The 15,056-nt window shown below is 48.1% G+C and overlaps 7 protein-coding genes across 7 annotated transcripts; 4 read left to right on the forward strand and 3 right to left on the reverse strand.

The window, feature by feature from the left end:
• Window positions 1–1,049: 1,049 nt before the first annotated feature.
• N7529_010821 (uncharacterized protein) lies at window positions 1,050–1,256 on the reverse strand (the record flags this gene model as incomplete). Its single annotated transcript, XM_057246348.1, has 1 exon — window positions 1,050–1,256. The coding sequence occupies one exon, from the start codon at window positions 1,254–1,256 to the stop codon at window positions 1,050–1,052; it is 207 nt and encodes a 68-aa protein (XP_057091697.1).
• A 693-nt stretch (window positions 1,257–1,949) lies between these two features.
• On the reverse strand, window positions 1,950–3,962 carry N7529_010822 (uncharacterized protein; the record flags this gene model as incomplete). The annotated part of the gene is made up of 5 exons (XM_057246349.1): window positions 1,950–2,087; window positions 2,144–2,297; window positions 2,357–2,460; window positions 2,515–2,803; window positions 2,869–3,962. The coding sequence occupies 5 exons, from the start codon at window positions 3,960–3,962 to the stop codon at window positions 1,950–1,952; spliced, it is 1,779 nt and encodes a 592-aa protein (XP_057091698.1).
• Window positions 3,963–4,925: 963 nt separating this feature from the next.
• N7529_010823 (bifunctional folylpolyglutamate synthase/dihydrofolate synthase) lies at window positions 4,926–6,423 on the forward strand (the record flags this gene model as incomplete). The annotated part of the gene is made up of 2 exons (XM_057246350.1): window positions 4,926–4,958; window positions 5,026–6,423. 2 exons carry the CDS (start codon window positions 4,926–4,928, stop codon window positions 6,421–6,423), a joined length of 1,431 nt encoding a protein of 476 aa, XP_057091699.1.
• Window positions 6,424–6,746: 323 nt separating this feature from the next.
• Window positions 6,747–8,257, forward strand: N7529_010824 (MFS transporter; the record flags this gene model as incomplete). Its single annotated transcript, XM_057246351.1, has 2 exons — window positions 6,747–6,941; window positions 7,010–8,257. 2 exons carry the CDS (start codon window positions 6,747–6,749, stop codon window positions 8,255–8,257), a joined length of 1,443 nt encoding a protein of 480 aa, XP_057091700.1.
• A 755-nt stretch (window positions 8,258–9,012) lies between these two features.
• Window positions 9,013–10,330, forward strand: N7529_010825 (protein phosphatase regulator SHP1; the record flags this gene model as incomplete). Its single annotated transcript, XM_057246352.1, has 4 exons — window positions 9,013–9,087; window positions 9,149–9,248; window positions 9,401–9,536; window positions 9,607–10,330. The coding sequence occupies 4 exons, from the start codon at window positions 9,013–9,015 to the stop codon at window positions 10,328–10,330; spliced, it is 1,035 nt and encodes a 344-aa protein (XP_057091701.1).
• A 425-nt stretch (window positions 10,331–10,755) lies between these two features.
• Window positions 10,756–11,866, forward strand: N7529_010826 (Mrp/NBP35 family ATP-binding protein; the record flags this gene model as incomplete). Its single annotated transcript, XM_057246353.1, has 2 exons — window positions 10,756–10,788; window positions 10,937–11,866. 2 exons carry the CDS (start codon window positions 10,756–10,758, stop codon window positions 11,864–11,866), a joined length of 963 nt encoding a protein of 320 aa, XP_057091702.1.
• Window positions 11,867–12,032: 166 nt separating this feature from the next.
• Window positions 12,033–13,982, reverse strand: N7529_010827 (arylsulfotransferase family protein; the record flags this gene model as incomplete). The annotated part of the gene is made up of 2 exons (XM_057246354.1): window positions 12,033–13,532; window positions 13,587–13,982. 2 exons carry the CDS (start codon window positions 13,980–13,982, stop codon window positions 12,033–12,035), a joined length of 1,896 nt encoding a protein of 631 aa, XP_057091703.1.
• Between the last annotated feature and the right edge of the window lie 1,074 nt (window positions 13,983–15,056).

The following is a 15,056-nucleotide window of genomic DNA, read 5'->3' on the forward strand; positions in this document are numbered from 1 at the left end:
AGAGGGACCCAGCGCTTTGCCATGAACGTTGCGAAAATGAGACGATAAATATTGAAAGGCGGTTGGGATAGTCCATCACTATTTGCTATGGTTGGCGAAAAAATGACAGCCATAGACCATCAAAAGATCCTATTATCTTTATGTTTCATATATATTCAAGAGACATCCCTTCAAGAGGCACTCTCAGGAGATCTGATGGGAGAGCTTGGGGACAATTGCAGCCCTATCTTGGATTATGGCGGCCATGTCGATATGAGCAGCAAATACGTTGGTCTTGGAGCCTGGAAGACCTTTGGCCCGGCCAAACCTGGCGAAACTTTCTGGAAGAAACGATGCCAGAGGCTCAACTTCATTTGGGCTTTGTCATTATCTCAGAAGGGATATACGTCCACGTTTGTCACCATTACCAGTCAGAGCTATCATACATCCAGTCCTTATATCAGATGGCTTTGCCAATTCTCAAATCACATATGTCACATCCGAGAATGGTCTGGGGTCCCGGACTTCCGGAGCACGAAGTCCAGAAATGTTCCCGAAAGGCATCAGCTCATCATCATCGTCGGTGTTTGTAGATTTTTTTAGCCATCTACATAGTCCTAGTTGCCTCATCATAAATTAGCTTTCTTAGGGGGTAAGTACAAGTTGCCATAAACACATTTTTAGTTTTCTTCTTCATGTTGGTGCAGGTAGCTCTCAAGGTACACAAATGGGATATTATCTTCCTCACAAGCGGCGCGGAAAGCTGCACGAACCTCCTGGCGGTATGCGAGATCACGCTTCCAATAGGAAATGCAGTCAATAAGTTCACCGGCCACCCGCGTCCACGCAAGTTAATTGATATACCCCTAGGGACGTAGTGTCCTGCACTTTGTAGCCCGTTACCATAGCTAATTATCGTTGGAACTACGGTTCAATTTGCGCGATCGAGACTTGTAAGCGCCTTAACATCCGTGTGGGTCCGCTGAGTAAGAGCTTGCTGAGCTCGGACTTGAGGGTATTTAAATTGTGCCATCAATCGGAATTTAATGGTAGAGCCGTATAAATCACTTTTAGATGGGATCGAGGAGGTTATGGCATGAGAACTTCAGTGCTGCGAACGGAGGGCCGAGGCCTTCATCGAATGCTTCTTGTGTCGTAGTTTGGTATTGCTCGGACAATTTATCATCAAGCACAAACGTCGCACTGCGTGAGGGGTAAGGTTGGTTGAGCATGACTTCAGCACCGGAGAGACGATCGAAATCACCCGATCGAGACATTTTGGTGGTGAGCAAAGATCAAAGAAGTGCGGGAGAAAAGAAATGCGGAGATATGACAAGCATGTTATGTACGGTGAGTGAATGCATGAGGTATTAACTCTCCCATTCCCAAACTCTCATATACGCAGTCACCAAAATATACTCAAATTTTGCATTATTATGTGCCTGCTTGCCCATAATCCGCCTAGTATCCACCCACGACCCCTTTACCAAATCCACTCTGGGTCGCTGGAGAATTACGCGAAGAATTTCGGGCTGCGCAGATTTGTCACTGTGTCACGCACATGAGATCAATTACCTCTTCCGTCCTGTCCATCCACAGAGGTTGAGCTACGTGTACATAACAAACCCCTATCAACGGCCCCTCAAATCATAGCGAATCTACACGCCTGCCGGAGTGGGTCCTACCTACTCGGCTGATATCCACCCATGGATGCGGATGGACCCACACTAAATCCACATACAAAGCTTAAAGGTATAATATCTCCACCAACTCCCCATTTGCCAACCTGAATAACTCAGAAGTTACCGTGAGACCGCCAGATTCATGGATAGTCTAGGAAAGCCCTGTGCATTAGCCCTATGTTGTCTACCATTTTTTTCGAGATTGGCCTACTGATCTTTAATCAATTCCAACTTGTGGGTTTTGTCAAGTTAGGACAGAAATGGGCATTGGTATATGCACAAGTTTGATCATGAGAGAATCGAAGTGGGCGGAGGTGTATGTAGCGCAGGAGGATAAGCTGCGCATATTCCGTGGTAGTGACCCCCTGAGCCACCAAGATCCATTTTAGCCAATTCTCGAAGCTCTGCACGTAGGATCTTTCCATTCTGCAGAGTATTAGTTCGAGTGTCGAATCCAGAGATAACGATGTTTTATCACTTACTTGGTTTCGTGGGATGCTTGGAATGAATGAGATACCCCCAGAAAGATACTTATATGGAGCAACTTTGTCGGCCATGAAGTGGTGAACTTCTGCGGCGGATAGAACTGAATTAGGGGTAGTCTGAATATAAGCCCGTGGCCCTTCATCTTGGTTCCTGTGTCTGCGTGTTAATAAAAGGGCCTCTAGAGGGCCAGGTAATCACGACTGTCTTACACAGCAACGCCAATGATTCCAACATCAACGATGTCCGGATGGCGAAGCAAAGCGGCTTCAAGCTCGGTCGGTGCCACATGGTTGCCGTTCACTTTGATCAGGTCCTATCTAAATAATCAACCGTGTTCACGTATCCGTCCGGCTCGGAAATACACTACCTTCTTACGATCCACGATGAACCATTTTCCTTCCTCATCAACATATCCTACATCTCCAGTGGGAAACCACCCACCGGCTCCAGATACCTCTCTGGTGGCACCTGGATTTTTATAATACCCGATGCTACGGCTAGGTGCACGGATCCAAATATCGCCAATGGTATTGCGGTCGACAATCCGAGTAGGCTCGTTGGGGTCGGTCACCTTGCCCTCGAAGTTGGCATGCAGTTCTCCTACAGATTCGGAAATCGAGGGGATGCCCATATAATGACCAGTAATCAACCCGAGTCTAGAAAATGGAGTTGTTATCAGCATTCAAAAAGTCGGTTTCTTGCCTCAGTAAGATTTTCGTACTCGGTCAATCCCCATACTCGGGTAATCCGCCCAATCCCCAAATTTTCCAGGGCGATTTTTGTTGACTGATCCATCGGTGCTGCACACGCCTCCACCCTCCTCAGGGATCTCAAATCTTTTCCACGAGTGATAGTAGGGTTTTTCGCAATCTCGGTAAGCATGGAGCTTCTGACAATTGCATCGGAAATCTCAAATTTCTCCACAGCATCCATTATATCTTGCGGATTTGGCTGACCTAACAGATAAAGCGGAATTCCAAGCTTGGGAAAGATGACGCTATAAGATCGCTGACCAAGGATATGGTGCATCCCGAGTGCGCCTAATGCACGGATCGGGGTTTTATTCTTTGCTGTGTCTTGCGTGGACTGTTTCCAGTCTGGATGGAGAGATACTCGTTGCATATAACTCACGGCAGCCGAGATATAGTTGCAGTGAGAAATTTCGACCCCCTTGGGATCACCGGTTGTACCTGATGTGAACATTATGACAATGGTGCTGTTGTAATCATACGCGGATCTGATTTCGGGATACTTCCAGTCGATCTCGACTGGGGAGCTCACCATCTGCTGCCAGTGAAGAACATCAAGGTAAGGCTTGCCTGTGCCGTCGATAATATCATCGTCAAAGATAAATATGGATAGTCGCTCTAGAGCTGGGCATGAGGTTGTTCCCGCAGCGCGCAACAGAGCATCTGTTTGCGCCCGTTGTGTCAGAATTACAGAAGGCTTTGCAACCGTGAGTAATCTTTCCAACTCTCGTTGGCCATAGCCAGGTTGACCAGGTACAAAAATACATCCCGCCATGATGGTGCCCATCAGAAGCGCCGCATATGTTATTGAGTTGCCTGAGAGGCATAAGACTCGATCCTTGGGTTGGACCCCCAGCCGCTGCAACCCTACTGCGACACGGATAGAAAGATTGCGGTATTCTGCTAGAGATAAAGAACGGTCTTCCGGTCGAAGCGTGTCAATAAGCACCTTGTTGGTGCTGACACTTTCATGAGGAGCACCAAAGACAAAATATGGCAAGGAGCAGAAAGGAATCAGGACATTCCACCTTGAAGTGACCAATGATGATTGCTTTGAAGATTGCATTCTGATGAAAGGTATCGTGAATGGGCAGGGAAACGTGTTTGATACACACGAAGCGAGAGCCCTGGATATATCCGGCCTTTATAGTTTGGATTCCGTGATAGATCCATGAGCTTATAAAACCTTGGAAGCCAGATACGTTTGAAACAATAAAATGACGTATAATCTCCATAGGAAATTACGACTTGTCGATTATAGTTAGTTATTAATTTCTCGCATGAGATAAAGCCTGGAACATGTTTCGGCTGACAGGGTGAAACCCAAATAAACGAGACTGTTGAGTGGCTTGTCAGATCGACCACGCTATTTTTTTTTGCGTGTATTCTACATTGAAGGGGATGCAGCTCCTGGTGAGCTCCTTGATTGGAGCCTAAGAGTGAGATACCCCCAAAAGGAGATTGCACCAGATCGATTTGAAAATCGATCGCTCCCCAAAGGGCGGTGACGCAACTTCCATTTTTTGGCTTGCAGCGCCGATCATAAATAGTTGCATATAGTCACATGTTTACATATGTAGTCAACTATTTAATGGATTAGTCCTTCCAAGGTTGTTACACTTCGTTATATCCATTTTTTTGGCCAATGGGCTCCCTACAATGGACCATCGGGGGACAAAGTCCTGGTAAATACGGTATTTACACAACCAGCATATATAGACGAAACATGCGACCCTTTGATAGAATTCACCCATGAACCTAATACCTTGGACCGAGATCTTTGATAGATCGCGCTCTCAAAAAAATGAACTCGCCATCACCCATGGCACAATGCGCTCCTCCTGTCCATCCGGAAGAGTCGCAATCATCCAGTCAGCTTTATCAGGTTGGAATTTAAATCACTCGGACCCAGCATCAAGGCTGACAAGACAACTAGAATGCCCTTCATCGGCTGAATCGTCTACGCACCAATTTTGAGTCGAGGCAACAGACCATTAGAATTAAAGATCGGAATTTGCTCCTGGGGCAAATGGTACAATGGAGCGCGGAAATTGGATACAAGGTGAGCTTCTTCCGTTCCGTGCCTGCCTGGTGGGAGCTGGAAATTGATACATGGACAATCTAATTAGTCTGCCGACTTCGACGTGTTGAATGCGATCCACATTGCTGGGTCCAAAGGCAAAGGTTCTACCGCGGCTTTCGTTTTCTCGATATTATCAGAGTATTTAACCGATGAGCGTGTTTCTGGAGACCAGGAGTCTGGTCTCATGAGCAAGATTGGTCTCTATACTTCGCCACACCTTCGCAGCGTGCGGGAACGAATTCGAATCCGCGGTTCACAGGCCACAGACTTCACGGATACCCCCCTTGACGAAAGAATATTTGCCCACTACCTGTCGGATCTATGGGTTCGATTAGGCATGGATGATCGACCAGTATCCCAGAGTCCACCCTTTGCGAAATTCCTCACACTGATGGGCCTCCATACCTTCCTCCAGGAGAAAGTCGACACAGCGGTGATAGAGGTCTGCATCGGTGGACGCTATGACTCGACCAATATTCTCCGCCATCCCAGTGTCTGCGCCATCAGTAGTTTAGGACTTGAACATACTGACATTTTGGGCCCTACCATTGAGGAGATTGCATGGGCCAAGGGAGGCATTATGAAAAAAGGGACACCTGTGTTCACCACGGCGCAAGAACCCGGAGCCATGGCCGTCCTGGAGGATCTAGCACGGAAGGAGGGTGTCGACCTACAGGTCGTCACAGTCCATCCGGATCTTAAGCACATTGAACTTGGCCTTGCCGGATGCTTCCAGCGGACCAATGCTAGTCTGGCGCTCGCCGTCGCCGCTCAACACCTTTCTCGCATGGGCTACAAAGACATTCCAGACACGAAGACATTGATGCAGTCTCCGTTGCTCGAAAAGTTCCGCCGGGGCCTGGAAAATGCACAATGGCCGGGACGATGTGAGACGCGCTACTGTAACGGCGCCCGTTGGCTGCTCGATGGAGCTCATACCATGGAAAGTATTGAGGTTCTGGGGCCTTGGGTGGCCACGAATATGGGAGCGCAGCAACAGGCCCGGCGTGTCCTAATCTTTAATCAACAAACCAAGGATGCTGCCGCGCTTCTTCGACATCTTCGAAAGACCATGGAACTAGCGGCATCTCCATGGCTCAACGGCGCAGAGCCAATGTTCCACCAGGTGATATTCTGCTCGAATCTCTTATGGGAACGAAATGAAGTTCCCGATATTGAAAGAGTCTCTATGACCTATTCCGGAAGCTCGGTGGATGATCTTAAGTTGCAGCATCAATTAGCAGCGTGTTGGACTGAGATCAGCGGGGGAGATTCCGCAGTGACCGTGGTGCGAACGGTAGAAGAGGCTGTTCGTCACGCAGCGAATGACCATGGGCAAACCATTTGTCAAGATGAAGAACACATCAACTCGATAGTGTTAATCACTGGAAGTCTCCATCTAGTGGGAAGCGCCATGGAAGTTTTGGATACCAATATTGCATAAAAATATCTTAAACAGTCGGTCGGAATGTTGTCTTTTCTTGGTTTTAGAAACTCACTTGAGTCAGAAAATGACATAACATAATCAGTAGTTACTAGCTTTGTCCCTGCTGGATCGCTCCACACTTTATTCATTAATATAGTGGAGTCGGAAATGGATCGACGTTCGAGCTAGGTAGGGGTGGTGTCGATCAAGGCAATAGTCTCTATGGTGTATAAATTTTGCTCATGGAACACCATCCCAGGAAGCTGATCAATTGGTGTATCCTCCCTTGGGAGCTTGTTACAACCAGCAGGCTACATCTTCCTCTGCTCAATCTGTACATCATGGTGAAGAGCGAGCCCTCCCCGCTGTATACCATTCTCTCTGAAAGGCGAAAAAGATGGACTATCACAATCGCCTCATTGGTGACATTTCTGTCCCCTGTGTCAGCCAATATGTATTATCCCGCCATAAACCAGTTGGCGCGCGACCTGCACGTGCCTCCTTCCAGAATCAACTTGACTATCACGGTTTTCATGGTAGGCTGTCACAAATACACCAACTTGGCCCGACCTCAGTGTCATTTATCTAACCATTGAGCTCACAGATTGTCCAAGGAATAGGGCCATTTTTGATCGGTGGTTTGTCAGATGTATATGGTCGTCGACCAATAGTGATGGCCTCTCTCTTAATCTATATGGGAGTGAACATTGGTCTAGCCCAACAGACGAGCTACCCCGCCTTGATGGCTCTACGCTGTCTACAAAGTTTTGGTAGCAGTACGGCATCGATAGTCTGCAGCTCTGTTACGGCGGATCTGATACCTCGGGCGGAGCGTGGACGGTACATGGTCTATTCATCACTAGGTGTGACACTGGGACCCGCCATTGGTCCTATCGTGGGTGGTATTCTGACGCAATTTCTCAGCTGGCGGAGCACTTTCTGGTTTCTTGCCATTTTTGCCGGCATTATGACTACCCTTGTACTTGTATTTCTGCCGGAGACCTGCCGCGTGATGGTAGGAAATGGCTCTGTTTCACCTCCATGGTGGAATGTGCCGCTAGTCCAATATCTTCATCGCAAGGCCGAGGATCATGAATCTATGCGTTCACAGATTCAGAATGAGGAGAAATCACCTCCACCTAAACGACCAACCCCACTGGACAGCATCAGAGTGGCTATGGAGAAAGAAACCGCTGCCATTATCGCCTTCACGACACTGTTGTTCTGTGGATATACATCTGTGTTGAGCACTCTTCCGTCCCAGCTTGAGCATAAATACCGCTTCAATGCTCTACAAGTCGGATTATGCTACATTTCTTACGGGGCAGGGAGTCTCACATCCCGTTGGACAATCGGAAGACTCATTGACTGGAACTTTCGGCGCCACGCGAGAAAGCAAGGCATCGAAGTCATCAAAAATCGCCAGGTGGACCTAACACTTGTGCCGGTAGAGAAAGCACGCCTGCAAATCACCTTTCCAGTGATATACTGTGTTTCGGTGGCGATTATCGGCTACGGATGGCTAATGAACTATCAAGTCAACCTTGCCGGCCCACTTATCATGCTCTTCCTTGTGTCGCATTTGATCTCCGGAGCAACTAGTACTCTGATTACCCTTGTCGTTGATTGCCATGTCCGTCGACCGGCTACTGCTTCTGCAGCAAACAATATGTTTCGATGTATGTTTGGCGCTGGTGCAGTGGCGGGAGCTATTCCGTTGATCAATCTGATTGGGATTGGATGGACAGGGACGATGATTGCTTTCATATGGGTCTTATGCAGTCCAACGCTATGGTATGTTTATTTTTGGGGTCATAGTTTCCGCAAGGGGAAGGAGGAATATATGATCTAAGTTTGCCCTATTTATAGTGGCTTGAAAAGAATGTGAAATGTTCGATCCTCCGTCGGGAAATGTTGCGGCCCTTGATCCTCTACGTATTCAAGGGGATTGAATTGTCTGAGGTACCAAGCTATAACCAGCCCTTACATTAACGTACATAGCATATTTGGTAAACTATATCTACTTCTATGTAAGGGCCCGATATCCGTATATTGGTTGAATACGAGTTTCCCTGTCCGAGGTACGACATGTATCAACTGCATCAACCACAGCTGATACTAGATGGTTCGTACCAATGTGGAGTCGTCTTACTACGTATGATCAAACCCCACTAAATCATACGGCTATTTTTGTCTTTCAGGTATCTTTTATACAAAACTTACTTACGAAAGATACTTAACTAAATTCCTCACTTTGTCCTGGTGCGGTAGAGTGTTTGTTTTAAAGAGACAACTAAACAAATGTCCCTCTCTGGTTAGAAAACAAGAAGGAGCATAGTTACCTTCATATATGTTTGTCGATTTTCAGCCTCAGGCGTGAAGAGCGGGACGGAAGATCCTAGCGCCGGCTGACCAATGGACGGTGACGTACCGGACATTTTGCAGTGTTTAGGTTGTCGTTCAACCTCAGCTCTATTGATACTCATATTGGTGTCATTTAATATTTTAGATTGCAAAATAACTTGAGCTGAGCTGAGCTTTGCGGACATCTTTGTTTTTCTTGCTCTTCTCCAGTTTAACCACCTAAACTATAACTCAAAGTCAACCATGGAGGGCAACCCCGCGGAGCACGATGAAATCGTATCTCAATTCTGTGCTATGACTGGAACCCAACCTTCAGAGGTGAGATGGGTGTCAGAATCCTCTGCATTAATGCAGTCGCTAACTTGCCATCTTGGTTTAGGCACAAGAATACCTTTCTGCTAATGGATGGGACATCGAAGCTGCTGTCACGGAGTTCTTTGCGGAGCAAGATGAGGCTTTGCAGGATGCGAATACCGGCGGTACAGACAGCTCTGCTGGACCTTCAGCTGGAGGAAGAACTCTAGGAGGAAGCGCCGCACCCGCTTCGTCTTCTGTCGCGCCCGAGTCTTCGTCATCCGCCCGAGGAGCCGCATCGAAAAAGAAGTTTGCGACACTGGGGGACATTGCTCAGGGGGAGATGGCGGAGGAAACTCCTCCGATAGCGATGATGGCGAGAACCATGACCTCTTCACGGGTGGTGAGAAGTCAGGACTGGCAGTCCAGAACCCGGATGAGTTGAAGAAGAAGATCCTCGAAAAGGCCCGCAGGTAAGTGCCATGGACCTCATTTGTCATTTGGGATCGCACATTTCTCTAACAATTATATTGAATTATATAGGGCCCAACCTCCTCCTTCTGACGATCCCGAACCCAGAGCATCACATTTCACCGGCACTGCCCGTACCCTTGGAGGCGACGAGGCTCCAAGCCGGGTGATCGAAAACCCATCTGAGCCTATCCAGCAGCGTGCCCAGCGTGTACAGCGGACTCTTCATTTCTGGGCTGATGGGTTTTCGGTCGATGATGGTGAACTGTTCCGGTCGGATGATCCCCGAAACGCAGAGATCCTAGACGGTATCCGCCAAGGCCGTGCGCCGCTTTCCATCATGAATGTGCAGCCTGGACAGGAGGTTGATGTGGAGCTCAAACAGCACGAGGAGAAGTACACCAAACCCAAGCCCAAATACAAGCCGTTTGCGGGATCTGGACAGCGTCTGGGTAGCCCAACCCCCAGCGTGAGAAGTGAGACGCCTACACCTTCCTCCTCAGCGGCGGCATCTTCCACCCAAGAGCCGGCCAAGCCCAGCGTGGACGAGTCAAAACCCACGCTTACTCTACAAATCCGTCTCGGCGACGGTACGCGATTGACATCTCGATTCAACACTTCGGCTACAATTGGCGATGTTTACTCTTTCGTTTCTGCTGCATCTTCTGAAGCTGCGACCCGTGCGTGGGTGTTGATGACGACTTTCCCCAGCACAGAGCTTAAAGATAAGGATGCCGTTCTTGGCGAGATGGCTGATTTCAAGCGCGGAGGTGTAGTCGTTCAAAAATGGCTGTGAAATGGATCATAGATCTTCCACTTCAGCTCGATTTGTCTCCTTCTCATCGGTGTGGTTTTAAAAGCGAATACCAGGGCAACGGATTTGTAAGGGTGAACGTTCGAAGACATATCTTACACAGTCAGTTCTACTTCACGAGGTCGGTATCACCATACTTGCTACTTAGATCAAAGTTGCTTTACCAGAGATCAAGCTCAAATACAAATGAAACCATCGATTTCATAGTAATGAAATCCAATGAGAGACCCGAAAAAGGACCGACGGAAAACCATGTAGAAAGCCCTGGAGACTTAGTAGTGGATGCAGTGCGAAGCCGATTGATAAGCGCCCGAGTATCGGCTCTCCACTCTTGAAATCCGTCATTGCGCTGCGTTAACTCTTTTCACCATTTATCCTTTTTCCCTTCAGGAATTGCTTATACAACAATGCCTCTAACTGGAGTTAAGAATGTCGTGCTGGTAAGTTACCGTTCAATCCAGCTTTGCTATCTGGGCAGTCTCCGAGAAAAAAGCACTACCCCTCGTCGCTTATCGATAACGACAAAGCCAAGAACAACCACGCGCATCTCTTCAAGGAATGACTGACGAAATGTGTTTTGGATAATAGGTCCTTTCCGGTAAGGGAGGAGTCGGCAAATCTTCCGTCACCCTCCAACTCGCCCTCGCGCTCTCACTGCAAGGCAAATCTGTCGGGATCCTTGACATCGACCTGACAGGACCCTCAATGCCACGCCTAGTCGGACTCGAAGATGCGAAAATAACACAAGCCCCAGGAGGATGGATGCCGGTACCAGTTCACAGCGCCGAAACCGCAACCGAATCCACCTCACAAACCCAACGCGGTTCGCTGCGCTGCATGTCCCTCGGCTTTTTACTCCGCGACCGCGGCGACGCGGTCATTTGGCGTGGACCCAAGAAGACCGCCATGATCCGCCAATTCCTTTCAGATGTTTTCTGGGGCTCTACAGACTACTTGCTCATCGACACCCCACCCGGAACGAGTGACGAGCACATCGCACTGGCTGAGCAGCTTCTCACTCTATCCACTATAGATGCTGCGGTAGCTGCACAGTCAGGTGTTCCTCGGCTGGCCGGTGCGGTGCTAGTTACTACGCCACAGGCTGTTGCGACATCAGATGTGCGCAAGGAGGCGAATTTCTGCGTCAAGACTAATATTCCGGTTCTTGGCGTGATCGAGAATATGTCCGGGTATTCTTGCCCATGCTGCGGAGAGGTAAGCAACTTGTTCTCCAGTGGTGGCGGACAGGTCATGGCACAGGAGCTGTCACTTCCATTCATGGGCAGTGTGCCCATTGATGTGAAGTTCGGTGAATTGGTTGAAGGAAAGATGGAACCTGGGGATAGCGACGATGAGGAAGAGGGAGAGACCCCACAGACTGAATCACAAGAAGCTCCCGCCGAGCCTGACGATAGACCGCTTGTCGAGCGATACCGTGAAACCTGGTCATATCCTCGGTTCGAAGGATTTGCGCAAACGCTTGTGAACAGTATTGAAGGACCGGCTGCCGCCTCTTAGGGGTCTTCCTGGATCGAAAAGTGCCTTTGAATACTGTTTTCCAGCGATATCCACCTTTCCTATGTTCGCATTGCATTATAAACGGTGTTGACAGCTTCAATGTGAAATCAATGAATTAATGTACATTTTGATGCCCTATCACCTTGCACATCATTTCCCTTAGTCACTAGTTTTCATCTCTTAGAAGCTGCAACTCAGCCTGGTCCCCGGTTTCTAAATCACTGAATTCGCCAAGTTCGTCAAGCTCTTCTGAAGAACTGAATTGTCGCCAATTCTCATGCCTTGCTTCTTTACCAGGTCTCTTTTTGAACATTCTCTCGACTGAGCAAAGCGGAGGATGACTTCTCGTCATCCACAAAGCGAACGCCACGAGCGCCGCCGACATAAACCCGAGCACAAACAACCAAACGTCACCCAGGTGGCTTTCAGATGCTGGTAGTTCTCCCTCGCCGGAAACGACCAAGATTTCCTTACGAAACTGCTCAGGGTCCCAATCAACGGCATTCGTAGAACCAATGACTACTCCTTCACGGTCAAGGGCAACAACTCGCACCTTTTTATACGGCATATCCGACGGTATCGGAATGTCAGTCTCAAACCCGGACTTTGGTACAGCAGAAACCAACACGAATTCATCAAGGCCCGAAAGTAGATTGGTATCACCACTACTTGTCCCATTGGATCCATGACCAGACCCTTCCAGTCCCCAGTTAACTACCTCTGTAGCTCCATTCCAACTAACAGCCACATGTCTTTCCGCAAAGGCGACATCGGGGGATGTCGTTGGCCTCCCGACCCAATGGTGCTTAAACGCACGGTAAGAAATGATGTTTCCATCACCAAACCCCCCCGCTGGTCCAAAATGAACCTGGCACAGCACTTCGCCATCCATGGAAAACTCCGTCCACGCTGCGTTGTATCCATACCCGACAAGTACGTTTCCGTTGTCAAGTACCTGCACTGAGCCTTGCGACTGGCTACTTATTGGTATGGGGTTCCAATATTCATGTCTGACTTGGGCAGTCATGCTGTTTTCGTCGATATCGATGAACAGTCCACGACTGGTGCGTTCGGTGGCTCCCTTCCCACGAGAAGAATTGTCGAAGAGGGTGATGGCTCGCTTCGAGAAAGAGTCCGAGTCCGAAACCACCTCTAAATCCTCCTCTTGAAACCTGCCATGATGCTGCCATTTCATATTGGTCGCTGTGCCATCGGACAAATCCTTGAAGGAATTATGTTTGCCACCTAATCTCCAGATCACATCACCAGTTCGCCCATCCACATAAGTGAGGCAGCTCATATACCGTGACGAAACAAGGAAATTGCCACGGGAATCCTTGTCAATGCTATTGATGTGGAAGAAATCCCAGGGCACATCTTCGGAGCCGCCTCTGTCCTCCGGTCCTCGGTAGGCTTCGTTGAATTTGAAATGATCCGAGGCACGCCATTGAAAAAGAAGCTCGTTCGTCTCGACGTCGACTTCTTGGAAAACGCCATCATAGATCCACCCATTCTCTGGTCCGTCAACAATGCGCAGATCTGCAGGTTGGGTGTCATACAATGCGAACAAGGCCGTATCATCGCGCGTGATCTGGAACTCGTGCATGTCTGCAGGAAGACCATTAACGCCGCGGATTGTGTATACCTCTTCATACGCGGAGTTGAGCTGGATCTGTTAGCGAGAACCATATGGCCAACGTAAACAGGCAGATCTACCCACCATGTAATATGTCCCATCACCATGCCCTCCAATCCCGTCATTCCCAGCCCAAAAAGTGATATAATCTTCGCCTCGGAAAGAGTAGATATTCAGATTATACGTCTTTTTATACTCCTTGAACCAGACAAGATCTCCATTCTGATCGAGGATCATCGGCCCAGTCTGTCTGACCGAATCTCCGCGCGGCGCAATCAGCGTATATGACCCATCTTCGCAAGCCCGACTGCGCTGCCAGTAGTTCAAGATCGGGCCTGAAAGCTTCGACGAAATATATCCCTGCAATGGCCAGGCACCAAAACGGCTCATATCATAGCTGGTAGACTGGTAGTAAGGTTGTATATCTGCCGTTGTGCATGATATGAGGAATGAAAGTGCGAGTATCGCGTGCGGCAGCATATTGAATTATGGTGTTTTAGGACGAAACACCATTCTGCGGGAGGATGGCGACAGATCGTTTTTTGTCTGCAGAGCTCATCTGATTTTTGGAAATTCGATAGGGATTTCATCTGCTTCGTTGGCCTGGCTGATCTCCATTCCGGTGTGGATCCGGGCCACGACAGCTTCTTCAGTGCCGGTTCGGCATTTTGTTTCTTAATCATGTATGGCGTTTCCTTGAAGTTCATAGGTTTGTTATGATTATCATATTGGTATAAAAAAAATTTCGGTTGCCTACTCATGACGTTCGTGAACATATCTTCATCAGCCCAATTATATGTGATGCAATTCGTGTCGTCCGCGTCAGCTGCCTCGAACTAGCGCAAAACAGCGTTGGCAATGACGGAAAACAAAAGTAGAAAACGAAGCATATATAGTTATTAGCGGGATCAAGGTATTTTAAGATTTTCAGAGCTGTTTGGCAGTCGCAAGGGCCAATATTCTTTTGTTTGCCGGTTTTATGGGTTGTGGAGGCTCTAACTTCGACCATCGATCAGCAACCTTGGAAGCCATGACATCCATTTTTATCGACAAATTTGGCTGATATATCAGCTCTATCGTCTATGAATTAAAATAAATGTAACATTAATAAATTGCAAGAACATAATTTGTCGAAAAAGTAGGAATCTTAAAACCAAAAACTATTTATATTGGTCTTGATGATCTAATAGGACCCTACTTGAACAAAGTAAGAAAAAGAAGACTCGTCAAAACCAATTTGACTGAATGTTGTGATGCTGACTGCAACAGTAGCTATATTGACCAGCTTAGCCCCTCGTGTGTAATTGCGGGATCTGTATCTATCAATTAATGCTGTCGGGAAGTTCCGTTCTTATTTTGACAGCTGTTTGCGATATATCTCGTGCCAATTGCAACAGCCCTCAGAATGTCTAGCTCTTTCAACCTTCGATGCTATCAAGCCTTGAAGTTTTAACGTTCCATTGAAGCACCAAAACCCGGCAGCTCCCAATTGGGGCTACGTAACCGTAGGTCGGGGGGTGGAGGTGGTTAAGCATCCTCGTGAGAATTTTGGGC

Source organism: Penicillium soppii (genome assembly GCF_028829465.1).
Source record: "Penicillium soppii strain IBT 18220 chromosome Unknown utg000010l, whole genome shotgun sequence".
NCBI classification, from domain to species: Eukaryota; Fungi; Ascomycota; class Eurotiomycetes; order Eurotiales; family Aspergillaceae; genus Penicillium; species Penicillium soppii.